A 19,622-nucleotide genomic window follows, 5' to 3' on the forward strand; every position below is an offset into this window, starting at 1 on the left:
TTATTAAGCGCTTACTATGTGCCAAGCACTGTTCTAAGCGCTGCAGGGGTTACAGGGGGATCAGGTTGCCCCATGGGGGGGCTCGCAGTCTTCATCTCCATTTTGCAGATGAGGGAACTGAGGCCCAGGGAATAATAATAATAATGATGGCATTTATTAAGCGCTTACTATGTGCCAAGCACTGTTCTAAGCGCTGCAGGGGTTACAGGGTGATCAGGTTGTCCCACGGGGAGGCTCGCAGTCTTCATCTCCATTTTACAGATGAGGGAACTGAGGCCCAGAGAATAATAATAGTAATGATGGCATTTATTAAGCGCTTACTATGTGCCAAGCTCTGTTCTAAGCGCTGGTGGGGGGGGTTACAAGGTGATCAGGTTGTCCCATGGGGGGGCTCACAGTCTTCATCTCCATTTTGCAGATGAGGGAACTGAGGCCCAGAGAATAATAATAATAATGATGGCACTTATTAAGCGCTTACTATGTGCCAAGCTCTGTTGTAAGCGCTGGTGGGGGGGGTTACAAGGTGATCAGGTTGTCCCATGGGGGGGCTCACAATCTTCATCTCCATTTTGCAGATGAGGGAACTGAGGCCCAGAGAATAATAATAGTAATGATGGCATTTATTAAGCGCTTACTATGTGCAAAGCACTGTTCTAAGTGCTGCGGGGGCTACAGGGTAATCAAGTTGTCCCATGGGGGGGCTCGCAGTCTTCATCTCCATTTTACAGCTGAGGGAACTGAGGCCCAGAGAATAATAATAGTAATGATGGCATTTATTAAGCGCTTACTATGTGCCAAGCACTGTTCTAAGCACTGGGGGGGTTACAAGGTGATCAGGTTGTCCCATGTGGGGCTAACAGTCTTCATCTACATTTTATAGATGAGGGAAATAATAATAATGACGGCATTTATTAAGCGCTTATTATGTGCCAAGCACTGTTCTAAGCGCTGGGGTGGTTACAAGGTGATCAGGTTGTCCCATGGGGGGGCTCACAGTCTTCATCTCCATTTTACAGATGAGGGAACTGAGACCTAGAGAAGTGAAGTGACTCGCCCAAAGTCACCCAGCTGACCATTGGCGGAGCCGGGATTTGAACCATTGATAATAGTAATAATGATAGCATTTATTAAGCACTTACTATGTGCAAAGCACTGTTCTAAGCGCTGGAGAGAATACAAGGTGATGAGGCTGTCCCACATGGGGCTCACAGTCTTAATCCCCATTTTACAGGTGAGGGAACTGAGGCACAGAGAAGTTCAGTGACTTGCCCAAAGTCACACAGCTGGCAAGTGGCGCAGCCAGGATTTGAACCCATGACTTCTGACTCCAAAGCCCGGGCTCTTTCCACTGAGCCACGAAGCCCTCTCCTCAAGCTGAGCTAGGAAAAAACCCGCCAGGAAGAAAGACAGAGGATGGAGGTGGGAGTCTCATGCAGAGTGTGTTTATTGGTGTTCGCTTCCATGCAGCATATCCGCCATACAAAAAGGGTGACAGGTTATATAGTTTAGTGTTTTTAAGATTTGTAGGGGTTTATTTACATTTTTTTAGCAAAAAACAACAACTCTGCTGCCTCTATTAGATATTTCCCTCCCCAAATCCCCATTTCCCGCCTCGTGCAGCAAAAACACCCCATTCTCTCGTCTTTATAAAATAAATGATTCAACTCCATCCCCCTGACGCCGCAGTCCTGATCCCGCCACTCCGCCGCCGAGGATTTGGTCCGGTTGTTTTTTTGGGTTTTTTTTTTTTTGTTTTTTTCTTACAAATCAAATAGATATCGCAACCCACCATCCCGCTCCCTATAAACGTCAAAAGAAATACGTGACTTTTTAAAAGTTCCCTAAAGGGGTGGGCGTCGGGAGCAGAGTCAGGGCAGGCAGCCAGGGCTTTCCACCCTTCTTAATGCCCCGAGTCCCTCCATCCACCCCCGGTGTAGAAATCAAACCTTCCTCCCGACCCACCATGCATAATCCCGAGGGTCGGCATCACCCCCACCCCATCCCTCCCCTGGCATCAGCACATTAAGGCCCACCCTCCCTCCCCAACATGCCCCCAGATGCAAATGTCTCTAGGCCCCGGCTTTCTAGGGGGTGAAGAAAGCCTTGGGGGCGAAAGGGAAAGAGGAGGATTGGAGAGACAAGACCCTGGTCCCCTTCCAGGGAATTGTCGAGAGAAGGAACAGTCGAAGATTGATTGGGGATTTTTTTTTTTTTGCATATTCCCCGTGCACCCACCCACCCTGCCTTGGCCCCAACCTCTCCCGGGCTGGATAGATCACCAAACCCTTCTCTCTGCCTGGAAACCTCAGAGCAGTCGGAATAAGGAAAACCCCTTGGGTAGGAGAAGGAAAGGCAGAAAGGTTCTTGTCTTAGGGAGCTGTCCAGCTGAGGGAGGCCTCATCAGTCCCTCCTCCCCTCCCATCCAGGGAGAAAGGGAAGGGGGGATCCTTCTGAAGTTGTGTTTCCTGCTCCGCGACCCTAGTCCGGTGTGCTTTTTTTTTTATTTGCTGAATTAACCACTGTATTCTTTGTTGGAGAAAGGGAAAAGATGAGGAGGAAGAGGGAGGGAGCGGGAGAGGAAAAACAAAGGAGGGATGGAAGTTGGACAAGGTGGTGGAGAGGGGATGCAGGGCTTGGGAAGAGAAGGAGATGGGCGGGAGAAAGGAGAGAGGTTGAAGGAGCAGGGAAGGGAGAGGAAAAATGGAGGGTGTGAGGTCAGGGGAAGAAAGAATGGAGAGGGAAGACAAGAAGGAAGATGGATCGAGGAGGGGAGAGATGGGAGTGGAGAAAAAAGTGACCCTGAGGGGAAGGATAAGGCAGGGAGAGAGGGTGGGAGAAGGAAAGGGAGAAATGCAAAGAAAAGGAAAAAGGGGGAGGGGGGCGGTAAGGAAAGTGGAGGGGGGTGGGGAAAGGAGCAAGAGGGGAGGGGCAGGATGGGAAAGACAGGAGAAGCTGTAAACATGGCCCCTGCTCTGGCTCCTTTGGTCCCAGTGGGAGCAGGGGGTGAGAGGCCCCACCGACCGGGCTTCCCCTGGGGGAGGGCTGATTCCTTGGCAGCTCCGACAGGAAAAAAAGTATTGGGGCTCGGGTAAAGCCCCCTCACTTAAACACTGTTAGAGAGAGCAGAGACAGAGAGAGGGCAGAGGAAGTTAGTGATATCCAACCTCGATTAACAGCCACCCCACCTCTCCTCCCCTGCTCAGAATCGACCTCTAGTGCCACCCCTTCAACCTAACCCCAGTGGACCCCCCCCAACCTCACCCCCATCGCGGTTTCTCCCCCCTTCCCGCTGCGGGGACCCCCAGACTCACGGCCGAAGTTGATGGCGCAGGAGGCGATGATGATGAGGACCCCGCCGACCAGCGCCACGATGCTCAGGAGCTTGGCCACCCGGCCCAGTCGTCGGGCGCCGTCCACGTCGCCCTGCTGCAGGCTGTTTCGGGACTGAGGGGCCGGAGAGCCACCGTCAGCGACCGTACCCCGAGGCCCAGGTCGCCGGGGTCGAGACGGTTCCCGTTGCGGTCAGCGAGGCCCAGTGGACCGTCGGCGTCCCGGGTCGTGGTTGCCAAGGCCAAGGTGGCCGCCATCCCCGAGGTGAGGGAGTTGCCATTGAGTTCAAGGGGTCATCGAGGCCAACGAAGGGAGAAAAGAGAAGGAAGGACGGAAGGTGAGAGGACCAGTTAGTGACAGCAGGGAAGGGAGGGACTGATGGAGCCCACACAACTTCCTCCCCTTCCCCCTCATCTCCCGCCAATCTCATCCCGAGAGGAATAGGGCAACTCGGGTCTCTGAAGGGGGAGAAACTGGGAGAGCTGGAGCAGAGACGATGATGAAAAGAGAGAAAGAAAGGGAGAGAGGATGGGAGATCGAGGGCGAGAAAGAAAGTGCTCTGCACACAGTAAGCACTCAATAAATATGATTGAATGAATGAATGAAAGGGAAAAATTGAGAGAGAGAGAAACGCAGGTGAAAACCGGAGCTTAGTGGAGATGAGGAATCTGAACCCTGGCCCCTTGGGGTCTGACGGAATAGCGACAGAGCGTCGGGATGCTGCGGGACGGGATCTGTCTTAAAGATAGCGGTTGGCTGAGGTTACGGACGCAAATCCCAGGAAGCTATAATCAGGGCCCGGGGAAATCCTGGCAGGTGTGAAGGTGTAGAAAGGACCATCTGGGATGTGGCGGGGGGGGAGGGCGGGGGGCACACGGTGACCCAAAGCTCTCTCACCATTATTGCATACACGAAGGCAACAATATTGATGGGCCAGGTGGGGCAGAAGCAGGACAGGAAAGCGATGATGATATAGTCACGTGGCTTGGGGATGCCTTCACCCCCTTCCACCTCCGGCCCCCCAAGGAGGGAGCTTGGTTGGCGACTCAGGCTGCCCCGGGGAGAGCCTGGCCTCCCACCGGCCCCGCCGTGCCCCTTGCCACCCCGCTCCTCCTCCACCAGCTGTTGCACCCGAGGCGGAGCCCCATTGGCAGGGCCTCCCTTGGATGGAGGAGGGGAATGGGGCTGGGGGCCCGGCCCCTCATCCCCCCCGCCGGCCCGCAGCGGGACAACCGCCCCATTCTCTTGTTTCTCCTCCGGGTCCTCTGTTAGGGACTCCGGGGCCGGCGAGGCAGGCCTTCCCGCTGGGACGTGGGATTCTAGCTGGGGGGCTGACGTGGGATCGGGCTGCGGCTCCGTCTTGGCCTCGGCTCCTGGGTCGGCCCCTGGGGTCGTTGTCGCGCCCGCGGCTGCTCCCGGTGATGCTGTGGCACTCGAGCCTGCCCCTGGGGCCGCCGTGGCACTCGGGCCTGCTCCCGCGCCCGTTTCAGCTCCCGGCGTTGGGCTGGGAGCCGACCCTGCTCCTGGCCTGGGATTAGGGACCGGGCCTTCTTCTGGCGTCGGTTTAAGGTCTGCGCCTTTTTCCGGGGCAGAATCTGGGCCCTCTCCCGCTGCTTTCTCCGGCTCCGGACCCAAATCTGGCTTGGGTTTGGAGTCCGTACTTGTGGTGCCCGAGGCCTCGGCCGGGTCCGTGGCCCTCGGCGGGGTCTTCGGGGTTTGCGTGTCTCCTCCCGGGGGCGGCCCGGTTTCCGGACCCGTTCCCAAAGGCTCGGTGGGGTCCGGGCCCGCTCCCGTGGCCTCTGGGACGGCTGCGTCCTGAGCTGGGCTCTCTGCAGGCTCAGTCCCCGGGGCGGGAGTGACCGGTTCAGCCGCTGGTTTCTGGGGCGTGGCGGCCTCCTCGTGCCCCTTCATCTCCTTTCCCTCCGTGCCACTGGCTGCCATCTTGAGACGGTGGGTTGGGGGCAGCGGCCGGAAGTCCTGGGGAAGAGATGACAAAATTGGGTCCGAGGGGGAGGGAAGAGCCAGCGACCGAGTAAAACGACGAGACTCGACGACCTGCCGGGAGAGGCGAAATCGCGGCCTGAAACGCGGCCGGCCCGTGGGAGGGGAGAAACGGCCTTCGGATGTGAGGTGAGGTGCAGACGGCTCCCGGGACGGGAGGACAACGGAACAGCAGCTGAATCCCAGGGTTACAAGGCTCTCGAAGAAGCCTACTTCCACCTTCCTGCCTGGGGATGGGCGAGAAAGACTGGGCTGCCCTGCCGTCTGCTTGGACCGCTCCAACGGGGACCATCGCCTCCCCGTTCCCCCCGGGGAGAGGAGCCAGGTGAGAGTGGGGAGGATGATGGTGGAGTTCCCAGGCTGGGGGTCCCCTCTCTCCCCAGCTGCCTTTCCGCTGCCCGGCTGGCATTTCCCAGTGTAGGAATCTCTAAAGAAGAAGGAGCTAGACTGGGCTCCGGGGTGACAGGGAGGCATAACTCCTTGGGGACCAGGGAAGGGAAAGCAGGCTGGCCTCCAGTTCACTTCCAACTTTCACCTTTTCCCTTAGGCCCCTCCGGCCCCTAACGGGGATGAGTGGCTCCAGAGGCACCTATTCGAACTCGGGCTGTACAGGATGCCTACCGAAATCCGAACGCACACATACAGAGGAGATGACATGCAGGGATTCACACCCAGTACACATTGCTGAAGACCCAGTAAAACCCCCACCGACCGACCTGCCCGGAAATAGGCACCCCAAAACACTTCTCTCCCCTTTCCTCTCCCCACTTTCCCTCCCTCAACATGTCCTCCCTCCCGCCTCCCCCCACCTCACCACCCTCCACCTGCCGGCCCCTTCCCTCCGGGGCCCGGGCTCCATCTGTGGATTTCTTGCTGCGTGTGGAGCGGGTGGGGGACCTCCTTCCCCCCACCCCCCTGGGACTCGGGGAATTCCCAGCTCCCTTCCCCTCCAAATGACTGTGCTGGGGATCTCTGCCCCGCTTCTGCAGCCTCCTGTTTTCTTCCCTCCTCCCCAACCCAGCCCGTTGCCTCACTGGGCGCCGTTCACCCGGCTTCTCCTTTGCCCCCTCAGCCCATTTTCCCATGGCTTTCTCATTCTCCCATGGCTTTCTCATTCTCCAGCTCCGATAAAGCGGGCATCCATGCAGGTCAGTGCCCCCCGCCCCGCCAGGCCTCGGCCTCCTGTTTCCCCATCCCGGTCCGCCCCAGGTCCTCTGCATTCCCGTGCATGGCTTCCCCGCATCCTCATTCCCCGCACGCCTTTCGCTCGCACCCCATTTTCCGTTCCCTTCCTGTCCTACCCCCAAGGGCCGGCCTGCCCCTCTGCACCCCTTAGGCCGCGCACCCCATCCCACTCTCCTCTCCCATCCCTGCCCATCACCCCCCATCCTCCCAGCCCTCCTCACCTCCCTTTCCTCCTCTTCCCGGCGCCCTCGGGGACCACTCCTGCCACCGCCACCACCACTGCAGCAGCCGGGAGCTAGTGAGGCAGCGGGTCCCCCCCCTCCCCTCCACTCCTCTCCCCTCCCCTCGCCCTGCTCACGCCGCCCCCGCCCCTCTCCCAGCCCTCCCTCCTGGACCCGGTGAGCCGCACGCACCGGGGTGCTCTGTTACCGTGGCAACAGGCCCGAACCGCCCCCCCCCCACCTTCCACCGAAGGATACCAACCCCATCAATATTCCTCCAGCCGCCGCCCACCGAGCCCAGGGGTCTGAGGGGAAGGACCAGGCCGGGGAGAGAGGCGAGGGAAGGAGGGGTAAAGACAGAGAGAAATAACCCCAGCACAGGCGAGGAATTGAGGGGCCGGGAGAGGGACGGCACCGGTGGTGTTGAAGATGCGGGAACCAGAAGTCCCCCCAAGAAGCGAGGAGATCCGTAAAAGGGAGAAAGAAATACGGGGAAAGGAGTGAAACAGAAATGGGAAGGGAATGAGGGACTTGGGGGGACCGGGGTGAGTCCAAAAAAACAAACAGGAGGGTCCCTCATGTAAAGGTCGGCTTGATATAGCGCGCCGGAAAAGGCTGAGGGCCAAATTCGGAGGGATCTGGGACGGTGTCGGTGGAGGGGGTTTGGCAGTTTGCGGCAGCGGCACAAACGGGGCCCGGAAAACTGCGGCTTTTTCTTCCTCCCACCCAAACCCAAACTGGGCTTTCCCTTCGGCCCTGTCTCTCTTCCAGCTTGATGAGTTTGCCGGCACTCGGTTGTGGTCTCTGGGGTGTTGGGCAGGGGAACTCTGGCTCTGCCCAGGGAGAGAGGCAGACGGTCTCTCTCTCTCTCTCCAGGTGGCCAGCTAGTATCGCCTTCTCTAGGGCAGCAATCTCCCAGCTGCTTCGAAGACTGGGAGTCAGGGGGCGGCCCGTTTGTGCGGGGTGGTTTTCAGCTGATCTGTCCCTCTTCCAATCCCGGAGGGACGTCTAGTATCCTCAAGTGCCACTGAGTGGGACTCACTTGACTACGGGCACTGCATCGCCCTGACCCCGCTAACCCCTAACCTCCCTATCAGGAGAACGGGATCGGGACCCAACCCCAAGGAGAGGCAATGAGGGGGAGGACTCACCTGAAGTTAGTGGACGGTTGGGGGGGGACGGGGACGACACGGTGAGTGGGTGCATTCGTGTGCATGTGTGTAAGTCAGTCCGCGCACAGTAAGGGGAAGGTAACGGGAGCGGAAGATACAAACCGAGCACCAGTTCTTGCTTTTCTTTAAAATTTATTGTAATGGGGCCCACAAAGGGGGTGGGGGTGGGGGGGGTGGGGGAACATGCAGGGGACACAGGGACACAATGTTGTGGCCAGAGCCACGTTTTCCTCTGGCGGAAAATGAGGTGAAAAGAAAAAGAACAGCGCTAGAGATTGGAGGGGAGAGAGGGGAAGGGGTAACACTGCTGCCTTATTCCCCCCTGGGGAGCATCTCTCAGCTCCCTGGTGACTCCCCCCCCGGGTTCTGCTTCTCCCGCACTTTCTCTTTTTCTTTTTTTCTCTCTCTCTCTCTTTTCCACTCCACCTTTCCACAGGGCTCTGCGGCCCGACCGTTCCAGCCCCTCTCCCTCCGCTCTTCCTTTCCTGCCCCACTTAGGGCTCAGCCCCTTGTTCTCCAGATCCCTGTCCGGCAAGATCTAGGGTGACAGATTCAAGGCTGCGGCCCCCGGCCCGACTCTGCTTGCGAAAACCCCACTCCTCTGCCGGCCCCCCTTTCTCTCCCCCCCCCGCCCGGCCCCGGCTCAGCCCCCACCCCCCTTTAAATATCCCCCTCTCCCAAAGCAGAGCCCTCACGGCATCCCTTCCTTTCCCTCGCCTCCTGTCTCCCAGCCCTTCCCGAATCAGCACCGACTCCCCAGGGATGAGCAGCAGACAGTAAGAGGAAAAAGGAGGGGAGGGCGGGAAAGGGAGGGAATTGGGGAAGCTGGGTATGTTCCTTGCCACCCCCGCCAAAAGTCCAGGAGACCCTGAAACAATCAGGGGAATACTTGGGGGGGAGGGGAGGGGGGTGCTGGGATGGGGGGGGGGGGGGGGGGAGTAGAGAAACAATTATTTAAAATCTAATGAATTCCCCTAAGAAATCATGTCGTCTTCACTCCTTCCTTCAGGCGGCTCCTCAATTCATGGTGGGGGAGGGAGTGCGAGGAATATAGGGGACAGGGGAGAGGAGAGGGGGAACTGGGGGGGGGGGTCTTCCCTCAGCGCCCCTCCCCCGGGGCTCACCAGGGTTGGGAGGGCAGTGGCTGTGAGCTCACGGGGACACCCTCAGCCCCAGAAAGGGAGCCCACAGCCGTGGCCGGAGCCGATGCCGCCGCCGCTGCCGCCGCCGCCGCCGCCGCCATAGGACAGACCTCACCAGTACCTGCGGGGAGGAGGAGGAGACCGGTCAGGGCCCAATGGTAGCGACCTCCCTTTCCCTTCCATCTCCATCCCCCTGGGATGCAAAAGCCACCTTCTCCTCTGCCACTCCCTCCCCCGGGACACAGCCGTTGCCTGCTCCCTTCCCAGAGGCTCGGCGGCCTTGGATTTTTCAGGGGGGGTTCTTTTTCCTCCCTCTTTGGTCGTTCCTTTCCCCGGCGCCCTCCCTGATCCCGGGATCGTCCCTACCGGCCTACGTTCCTGGGCCTCCTAAGCGCTGCCCCCAGGGTCTCCTCGGATCCCCTTCCACTCCCCGCCGCCGGCCCCATGCCCCACCAGCCGTGCACCGTGCCTTGCCTGGTGGGTGCGGGGGGGGTCCCCTCAGCAGGTGGGCTGTGGCGGAGGCGGCTGTGGCTGGGGGGCGTCTCCGGGGGCAGGGGCTGCGGTCCCCCCGAGGTGGGTCTGCATGTGGCCAGCCAGCTGGGTAGGGGTCTTGCAGTGCACACTGCAGAGCTTGCAGAGAAGCCGGTCGGGCCGGGGGGCCGGGCACCCGTGGTCCTTCACCGCGTGGACGCGCAGGTACGCCGCCGTGGTGAAGCCTACGGGGGGGGCGGACCGGGACGGGGACAGGGACGGGGGTCAGCCAGGCGGAGACCCCGGAGACGGGGGCGTTCTCCTTGGCTAGGGGCTCCCTTCCCACGCCCTGGGGCCCTAAGGGCCTGATTCTCAGCCACCCGGGGAGGGGCGGGGTGTGGGTCCGGGGGCAGCTGCTCTACTGGCGGTGACTCCCTTCCCAGAGGCGGCCGTGGCCTTCGGGTCCCCCCAAGGGCAACTGTTCCTCTCTCACCCCAAGACCCCGCGGGCCATCTTCTACTCAACGGGCAAGTCTCTATCCCGGGGGGGCAGCTGGATTCCCCGTTACCCGGACGGATCCCTCCCCGGAGACGGCTGTGTCCCCCACCCTCCCCCAGACGCTCCGCGGGGGGCTGGTTCCCACGCACTCTGTCGGATCGTCCTCTCCCAAGCGCTCGGCCCAGTGCTGTGCACCCGGTGAGCGCGCAATAAATCCCATTCATCCATCGGTTGACACTCGGGGATCTGAATCTACTCACTAGCTGTGTTCTTTACCAGATAATGGCTCTATCCTCCAGCCAACGCGCAAGAGTTGATTTTACAGGCGTCAGTGTCCCCCCGCCCCCCACCTCTCCGACCCCGCAAGTCTGGTTGGTGCCATCCCCTTGAGAGCTAGTTCTCTGAGGTCAGTGTCCCCCTCCACCTGCCTCCCCCCCAAACTGAAAGACACCTCCCTTCATAACACCAGGACTAGAAGCAGCGTGGCTTAATGGAGAGAGCCCGGGCTCAGGAGTCAGAAGGACCTGGGTTCTAATCCCGGCTCTGCCACGTCTGCTGCGTGACCTTGGGCAAGTCACTTCACCTCTCCGGGCCTCAGTTCCCTCAGCTGTAAAATGGGGATTAGGACTGTCTCTTTAATGTTGCCAACTTGTACTTCCCAAGTGCTTAGTACAGTGCTCCGCACACAGTAAGCGCTCAATAAATACGATTGATGATGATGATGATTAAAACCGTGAGCCCCCCGTGGGGCAACCGGATCACCTTGTAACCTCCCCAGCGCTTAGAACAGTGCTTTGCACATAGAAAGCGCTTAACAAATACCATCATCATTATTATTATTATTCTCTGTGCCTCGGTGACCTCATCGGTAAAATGGGGCTAAGAGCGTGAGCCCCATGTAGGACAGGGACCGTGTCCCACCTGATTAAGCACGTATCTACCTCAGTGCTTAGAACGGTGTGTGGCACAGAGTAAGCGCTTAAACATTATCATTACTGTTACTATTATTACTGATAATAACCAGTTAGGCAAACCGTTGGCTCTCCTGAGTGGATCTTCCCCCAGACCCGGCTTTGCATGGGAAGCTTGTAAGTTTCTTCCCAAAGCGGCCGTGTCCCAGACACCGACTCCTTTCCCACCCGGACCCCGGCTTTCCAGGTCCCGGTGACCTCCGGAATTCCGGTGGGCCGCTCTGTTTGTCTTTCTCCAGAAGCGGCCGCATCCTTTTTCCCCCTCCCTGCAGCTCCACAACAGCAGGGCCCCCCTCCCGGGCCGGCCCTCCTCCCTCCCGGCTCCCGGCTGGCTTTGCTCCGGTGTCTCTCTGTCCTGCCGAATCTGTGCCCGTGCTGAGGCTCCTGGAGCCGGGCTCCCCCCGGGCCCCCTCCCAGCCCGTACCTTTGTTGCAGAGCTCGCAGACGTGGTGGGGTCCTTGGCTATGCACCTTCATGTGGTCGGAGATGTAGGCCGCGCTCAGCATCTTGCCGCACACGTGGCAGGGCACTTTTTCCTCATGCCGCACCGTGTGCGCCCGCAGCCGGTCCTTTGTAGCAAACGCCGCCTCGCACGTCTGAGGGGAAAAGGGGCACAGAAGGAGTCACGGGAGGCAATGAGTCCTCAGGAGTTTACAGGGATCAGGGCCCCCGGGGGACGGGGAAGTGTCTGCCTGGTTTCAAATCGGCCTAGGAGAGGGAAGCAGAGCCAAGGGAATAAGCGGTCGTTTGGAAAGGGCCGGGGGGTGGGGGCGGGATAGACGGGAGTAGGAGGAAACTGGGATTCGGAGGAGGAGCAATGAGGAAAGTTCATTCTGGGTAGAGGGCGGGAGCCTCATACCTCACACTTGAAAGGCCGCTCTGTGGAGTGCACCTGTCTGACGTGGCTGTTGAGGTGGTCCGGCCTGGGGGAATGTGGCAGTGAGGTTAGTGAGGGTCTCGACCCTTTCACTGAGGGAGATTCCATCCCTCCTCTCCCCCTGCCAGCCTCCTACAGCCCCTAAGCGACCCCGGGATTTCTTCTCATAAACAGTCGCGCTCTCCCCTGGAGCCCCTCCCGTCATGCAAGGCCCGTCCCCTCCCCGCCGCGCTTGAAGCGACCCCTCTATTCCAGGCCTGTGCCATCCTCGGGATGAGGTCCCGCTCCCCGGATCCTAGCCAACCCCGCCAGCCCGGCCCCTTTGGCGAATCCCTCCGTCCGTCCGTCCGTCCGTCCGTCCCTCCTTCCGACCGTCCCTCCCTCCCTTCCCTCGTGTGTACGGCCCCCGTGCACACCGAGAGAAGCTCTTGCCACAATGGGAGCAGTTGTAAGGCTTGTGAACGGCCCCGTCATGCGAGCGCACGTGGTAGCTCATGCGGTCCTTGCGCTTGAAGCGCTGCTGGCAGACAGGGCACTGGTACGGCTTCTCGTCCGAGTGCGACAGCTTGTGCCGGTTCAGGTGGTAGACGTCGCGGAAGGCCTTGCCGCACATCTCGCACGCGTGGTTCTTCCGGATCCGCTTCCCCGAGGCCGTGGTGGTCACCACGCCGCCGCCGCCGCCGCCCACCCCCGCCCCGCCGCCTCCTGCTCCCCCATCCCCTCCGCCCCCGCCCGCCCCGCCTAGCGCCGCCGACACACTCAGTAGGCTCAGGGGCACCATGGTGGGCATTTTCATGGTGCCCGGGGTGGCCCGCCCCGCCTTGGCCCCCGTGTGGATGGCCTCGTGCCGCCGCAGGTTATAGCCGTTCTTGAACTCCTTGGCGCACAGGGCGCAGATGTACGGCCCCTTGCTCTTCGACTTCTTTTCTAAGGTGGAGGCCACGGGGGCGACGGCAGCGGCGGAGGGCGGGGCGGAGGCCGCGGTGGCGGCGGAGACCGTGGCCGCGGAGGCCGGAGGGGCCGCCTCGGAAGCCGGGGCCGAAGCTGTGGGCGGCGGAGGAGGGGGCGCGGGGGGCTGCTTCAAGGCCGCTGTGTCTACCGTGGAGGCTGCGGAGGCCGAGGGGGGGGGCCGCGGTGGCGGCGGCGGCGGCGGCAGCGGCGGCGGCGGCGGCCGACTCCTGGGCCGCCGCGAGCACGGGGAGCAGGTCGACCTGGAGGGCCTCGGCCGACGGCGGCTGGGGGGCCGGAGGGGGGGCCGGCGTGGCCTGGCGAGGAAAGACGGGACAGGGGCGGCGTGACGGGGCGGGACGGGGGTCTCCGTCGCCCGCGCCCGAGTCCGGGGACGACTCTCCCTACGGCGTCCCCCGAGCTGGGGCTACCGGCCCGGCCACTCACCTGGAACGGACTCTGGTTGCAGCCTTGGGAGGCGAAGAACCGCGACTGGAGCTCGGCCCCAACCTGCAGGGGGTTCTGGGCGTGTCCCTGAGGGGGGGGAGAAGAGCCCGTTAGGCCCGTAGCCGCGGGTGACCCGTTCCAAGAAGACGGGACGGAAGAGGGGACCTAGCCCCCGGCCGCGAGTGGAGGGGAGCGGCGGGGTGAAGACCCCTACGGCGGGGACCAAGCGCAGCATCGCTCCTTGGGGGAGAGAGAGCTGGTGTTTAAAAAAAAGGAATTTTTAAAGTGACAAGGAAACCAAGAGCGGATCCGGCGGGGACTCCTTATTCTGGTGGTGGGGGGACGGGGATTCCCTTCTCTGGGTGGGGAAAACGGCTTCAGTCCCCCCGAAGGGTGGAAAAGCACATCCCTTGGTGAGGTGGTGGTTGGGAAAAATGAATTCCAAACTGACTGGGTTGGGGGGGGAAAGGAGGGGAGGACAAGTAAACCAAGAGTGGATCCGGTGGGGACTCCTTTCCCTGGGGGTGAGGGGGAGCCAAGGGCGGATCCAGTGGGGGGCAGGTGGGACTTCTTTCTCTGGGGGGGAAACTGCTTCAGTCCCCCCGAAGGGTGGAAAAGCACATCCCTTGGTGAGGCGGTGGATGGGAAAAACGAATTCCAAACTCACTGGAGGGTGGGGGGGGGGCAGGGGAGGACCTGCTTCAGTCCCCCCAAAGGGCGGAAAAGCACATCCCTTGGTGAGGCGGTGGATGGGAAAAACGAATTCCAAACTGACTGGAGGTGGGGGGGGGGGGGGTGGAACTGCTTCAGTCCCCGCAAAGGGTGGAAAAGCACATCCCTTGGTGAGGCGGTGGATGGGAAAAACGAATTCCAAACTGACTGGAGGGTGGGGGGGGGGGGGGAGGACCTGCTTCAGTCCCCCCAAAGGGTGGAAAAGCACATCCCTTGGTGAGGCAGTGGATGGGAAAAACGAATTCCAAACTGACTGGAGGGTGGGGGGGAAACTGCTTCAGTCCCCCCTTAGGGTGGAAAAGCACATCCCTTGGTGAGGCGGTGGATGGGAAAAACGAATTCCAAACTGACTGGAGGTGGGGGGGTGGGGGGTGGAACTGCTTCAGTCCCCCCAAAGGGCGGAAAAGCACATCCCTTGGTGAGGCGGTGGATGGGAAAAACGAATTCCAAACTGACTGGAGGGGGGGGGGGGGGTGGAACTGCTTCAGTCCCCCCAAAGGGTGGAAAAGCACATCCCTTGGTGAGGTGGTGGATGGGAAAAACGAATTCCAAACTGACTGGGGGGGGGGGGAGCACATCCCTTGGTGAGGCGATGGATGGGAAAAACGAACTTCAAACGGACTGGGGGGAAACTGCTTCAGTCCCCCCTTAGGGGGGAAAAGCACATCCCTTGGTGAGGCGGTGGATGGGAAAAACGAATTCCAAACTGCCTGGAGGGTGGGGGGGAAACTGCTTCAGTCCCCCCTTAGGGTGGAAAAGCACATCCCTTGGTGAGGCGGTGGATGGGAAAAACGAATTCCAACCTGACTGGAGGTGGGGGGCAGGGGGAAAAGCACATCCCTTGGTGAGGTGATGGATGGGAAAAACGAACTTCAAACGGACTGGAGGGTGGGGGGGATACTGCTTCCGTCCCCCCTTAGGGTGGAAAAGCACATCCCTTGGTGAGGCGGTGGATGGGAAAAACGAATTCCAAACTGACTGGAGGGTGGGGGGGAAACTGCTTCAGTCCCCCCTTAGGGTGGAAAAGCACATCCCTTGGTGAGGCGGTGGATGGGAAAAAACGAATTCCAAACTGCCTGGAGGGTGGGGGGGGAGGACCTGCTTCAGTCCCCCCAAAGGGTGGAAAAGCACATCCCTTGGTGAGGCGGTGGATGGGAAAAACGAATTCCAAACTGACTGGAGGGTGGGGGGGAAACTGCTTCAGTCCCCCCTTAGGGTGGAAAAGCACATCCCTTGGTGAGGCGGTGGATGGGAAAAACGAATTCCAAACTGCCTGGAGGGTGGGGGGGGAGGACCTGCTTCAGTCCCCCCAAAGGGTGGAAAAGCACATCCCTTGGTGAGGCGGTGGATGGGAAAAACGAATTCCAAACTGACTGGAGGGGGGGGGGGGAAACTGCTTCAGTCCCCCCTTAGGGTGGAAAAGCACATCCCTTGGTGAGGCGGTGGATGGGAAAAACGAATTCCAAACTGACTGGAGGGGGGGGGGGCAACGTGCTCCTGTGTACAAAGGAAGGGAAAGCCGGCCAGGCAGAGATGTCCAGGAAGGAAGTGGGATTTGGGGAAGGGGGGGGGTCATCATACCGCCTCTTTGTGCGAGGGAGGGCTTCCCCTTCACTGGGGGCACCCTGGGGGAAACTGAGGCCCGGCCCCTCCAAAGGGGTTAAGTGGATGAAGGGAAGGCAACGCCCCCTGGGGGGGGGGAGGGGGGATCCCCTCAGGTGGGGGGAGGGGGGCGCGCGCGCGCCTTCCCTGCGCCTGGCGCGCGGGCGGGGGGGGGGAAGCTGCGCGCGCACCGGGCGCGCGGGAGGGGGGGGAAGCTGCGCGCGCACCGGGCGCGCGGGAAGGCGGGGGGGGGGGAGATAGGGAACGGAAGGGAGGGGGGGGAGGAAAAGGGGTGGGGGAGGGGATTGTTACCTGGAAGATGAAGCTGCTCCAGTTGCCGGGATCCATGGCGGAGGGAGGGAGGGAGGGAGGGGAGGGAGGGAGGCGGCTCGCGCGCTCACCCCGGGGCGGGAGGGGAGGAGGAGGAGGAGGAGGAGGATGGGCCGAGGGGGGGAGGGGAGGGGAGGGAGGGAGCGCACACTGCGCGCGGGGCGGGAGGGGGGCGCGAGCACGGGGACACACACACACACACACACACACACACACGGCGTCTCGGGCGGGGGGGGGGGAGCGCGGGGGGGAGGGGGCGCGCGCGCGCGCGCGCGCCCAGCTGTCGAAGGCGCCGTTAGCGCGAGACCCCCGAGGCGGCCGCTGATTGGCCGGCGCGGGCGCAGGTGGTGGGCAACCCCCCCCCCCACCCGCCCCCTCCCCCACTCCCCGCGCGCCGGCGGCCGTTATTCCGCGCGCACGCGCGCCAGGCGTGGTCGGGCGGGTGGGGGGGGGGCGCGCGCGAGCGTGTGTGTGCGCGCGCGCGCGCGCCGGGGGGGAGGGGCGGGGGCGGCGCGCGCGCGCGCGAGCGCCGGCCTAACGGTCGCCGCCGCGTTGTTTGGCCCCTGGCGGCCGCCGTCCCCGTCCCCCCCCACCCGCCGCCTGAGGCGACTCCTTAGGAGGGTCCCCCTCGCCTCGTTTCCCCCCTCATTCATTCAGTCAATCGTATTTATTCATTCAATCGTATTTATTGAGCGCTTACTGTGCGAAGAGCACTGGGCTAAGCGCTTGGGAAGGACAAGTCGGCAACCTATAAAGACGGGCCCTATCCAACAGCGGGCTCATTCATTCGTTCATTCGATCAGTCAATCGTATTGATTGAGCGCTGACTGTGTGCAGAGCACTGGACTAAGCGCTTGGGAAGCCCAAGTTGGCAACATCTAGAGACGGTCCCTATCCAACAGCGGGCTCATTCATTCATTCATTCAATTGGATTTATTCATTCAGACGTACTGAGCGCTCATTCAATTGTATTTATTCATTCAGTCGTATTGATTGAGTGCTCACTGTGTATCGTATTTATTGAGCGCTGACTGTGTGCAGAGCACTGGACTAAGCGCTTGGGAAGCCCAAGTTGGCAACATCTGGAGACGGTCCCTACCCAATAGCGGGCTCATTCATTCATTCATTCAATCGTATTTATTCATTCAATCGTACTGATTGAGCGCTTACTGTGTGCAGAGCACTGGACTAAGCGCTTGGGAAGTCCAAGTGGGCAACATCTAGAGACGGTCCCTACCCACCAGCGGGCTCATTCATTCATTCATTCATTCATTCAATTGTATTTATTCATTCAGTCGTATTGATTGAGCGCTTACTGTGCGCAGAGCACTGTACTAAGCGCTTGGGAAGTCCAAGTGGGCAACATCTAGAGACGGGCCCTACCCACCAGCGGGCTCATTCATTCATTCATTCATTCATTCATTCAATCGTATTTATTCATTCAGTCATATTGATTGGGCGCTCACTGTGTGCAGAGCACTGGACTAAGCGCTTGGGAAGCCCAAGTTGGCAACATCTAGAGCCGGTCCCTACCCGACAGCGGGCTCATTCATTCATTCATTCAATCAATCGTATTTATTCATTCAGTCGTATTTATTGAGCGCTTACTGTGTGCAGAGCACTGCACTAAGCGCTTGGGAAGCCCAAGTTGGCAACATCTGGAGACGGTCCCTACCCAACAGCGGGCTCATTCATTCATTCATTCAATCGTATTTATTCATTCAGTCGTATTGATTGAGCGCTCACTGTGTGCAGAGCACTGGACTAAGCGCTTGGGGAGTCCAAGTTGGCAACATCTAGAGCCGGTCCCTACCCAACAGCGGGCTCATTCATTCATTCAATTGTATTTATTCATTCAGTCATATTGATTGGGCGCTCACTGTGTGCAGAGCACTGGACTAAGCGCTTGGGGAGTCCAAGTTGGCAACATCTAGAGCCGGTCCCTACCCAACAGCGGGCTCATTCATTCATTCATTCAATCAATCGTATTTATTCATTCAGTCGTATTTATTGAGCGCTTACTGTGTGCAGAGCACTGCACTAAGCGCTTGGGAAGCCCAAGTTGGCAACATCTAGAGACGGTCCCTACCCAACAGCGGGCTCATTCATTCATTCATTCAATCGTATTTATTCATTCAGTCGTATTGATTGAGCACTTACTGTGAGCAGAGCACTGGACTAAGCGCTTAGGAAGTCCAAGTTGGCAACATCTAGAGACGGTCCCTACCCAACAGCGGGCTCATTCATTCATTCACTCATTCAATCGTATTTATTCATTCAGTCGTATTTATTGAGCACTGACTGTGTGCCGAGCACTGGACTAAGCGCTTGGGAAGTCCAAGTTGGCAACATCTAGAGAGGGTCCCTACCCAACAGCGGGTTCATTCATTCATTCATTCATTCATTCATTCATTCATTCAATCGTATTTATTCATTCAGTCGTATTGATTGGGAGCTTACTGTGTGCAGAGCACTGTACTAAGCGCTTGGGAAGTACATGTTGGCAACATAGAGAGACGGTCCCTACCCAACAGCGGGCTCACAGTCTAGAAGGGGGAGACAGATGACAAAACAAAACATATTAACAAAATAAAATAAATAGAATAAATATGTACAGGTAAAATAAAGAGTAATACATTCATTCATTCAATCGTATTTATTCAGTCATTCAGTCGTATTTATTGAGCACTTACTGTGTGCAGAGCACTGGACTAAGCGCTTGGGAAGCCCAAGTTGGCAACATCTAGAGACGGTCCCTACCCAACAGCGGGCTCATTCATTCATTCATTCAATTGTATTTATTCATTCAATCGTATTGATTGAGCGCTGACTGTGTGCAGAGCACTGGACTAAGCGCTTGGGAAGCCCAAGTTGGCAACATCTAGAGACGGTCCCTACCCAACAGCGGGCTCATTCATTCATTCAATCGTATTTATTCATTCAGTCGTATTGATTGAGCGCTTACTGTGAGCAGAGCACTGGACTAAGCGCTTAGGAAGTCCAAGTTGGCAACATAGAGAGACGGTCCCTACCCGACAGCAGGCTCATTCATTCATTCACTCATTCAATCGTATTTATTCATTCAGTCGTATTTATTGAGCGCTGACTGTGTGCCGAGCACTGGACTAAGCGCTTGGGAAGTCCAAGTCGGCAACATCTAGAGACGGTCCCTACCCAACAGCGGGGTCATTCATTCATTCATTCATTCAATCAATCGTATTTATTCATTCAGTCGTATTGATTGAGCGCTTACTGAGTGCAGGGCACTGGACTGAGCGCTTGGGAAGTCCAAGTTGGCAACATCTAGAGACGGTCCCTACCCAACAGTGGGCTCACAGTCTAAAAGGGGGAGACAGAGAACAAAACCAAACATAGTAACAAAATAAAATAAATAGAATAAATATGTACAGGTAAAATAAAGAGTAATACATTCATTCATTCAATCGTATTTATTCAGTCATTCAGTCGTATTTATTGAGCACTTACTGTGTGCAGAGCACTGGACTAAGCGCTTGGGAAGCACAAGTTGGCAACATCTGGAGACGGTCCCTACCCAACAGCGGGCTCATTCATTCATTCATTCAATTGTATTTATTCATTCAGTCGTATTGATTGGGCGCTGACTGTGTGCAGAGCACTGGACTAAGAGCTTGGGGAGTCCAAGTTGGCAACACAGAGAGACGGTCCCTACCCAA

At 59.0% G+C, this 19,622-nt stretch overlaps 2 protein-coding genes across 3 annotated transcripts; both read right to left on the reverse strand.

Moving 5' to 3' along the window:
* Positions 1–2,033: 2,033 nt before the first annotated feature.
* PRRT2 (proline rich transmembrane protein 2) lies at positions 2,034–9,054 on the reverse strand. 2 transcript variants are annotated; one of them, XM_038763028.1, is made up of 4 exons: positions 9,034–9,054; positions 4,228–5,307; positions 3,312–3,444; positions 2,034–3,110 (listed from the first exon to the last, which is right to left on the reverse strand). In XM_038763028.1, the coding sequence occupies exons 2-4, from the start codon at positions 5,269–5,271 to the stop codon at positions 3,100–3,102; spliced, it is 1,188 nt and encodes a 395-aa protein (XP_038618956.1). In that variant the 5' UTR covers positions 5,272–5,307; positions 9,034–9,054; the 3' UTR covers positions 2,034–3,099. The 2 variants fall into 2 exon arrangements, with proteins under 2 accessions (XP_038618956.1, XP_038618955.1); XM_038763027.1 differs by lacking the exon at positions 9,034–9,054 and adding an exon at positions 6,738–6,809.
* A 441-nt stretch (positions 9,055–9,495) lies between these two features.
* MAZ (MYC associated zinc finger protein) lies at positions 9,496–15,947 on the reverse strand. Its single transcript, XM_038763026.1, is given in 7 exon segments — positions 9,496–9,767; positions 11,416–11,587; positions 11,851–11,914; positions 12,285–12,995; positions 12,997–13,133; positions 13,264–13,350; positions 15,910–15,947. Coding segments are annotated over 7 exon segments (1,425 nt in total). The 5' UTR covers positions 15,946–15,947; the 3' UTR covers positions 9,496–9,549.
* Positions 15,948–19,622: the final 3,675 nt, after the last annotated feature.

The sequence above is a fragment of the Tachyglossus aculeatus genome, chromosome 21, assembly GCF_015852505.1.
Source record: "Tachyglossus aculeatus isolate mTacAcu1 chromosome 21, mTacAcu1.pri, whole genome shotgun sequence".
Lineage (NCBI taxonomy): Eukaryota > Metazoa > Chordata > Mammalia > Monotremata > Tachyglossidae > Tachyglossus > Tachyglossus aculeatus.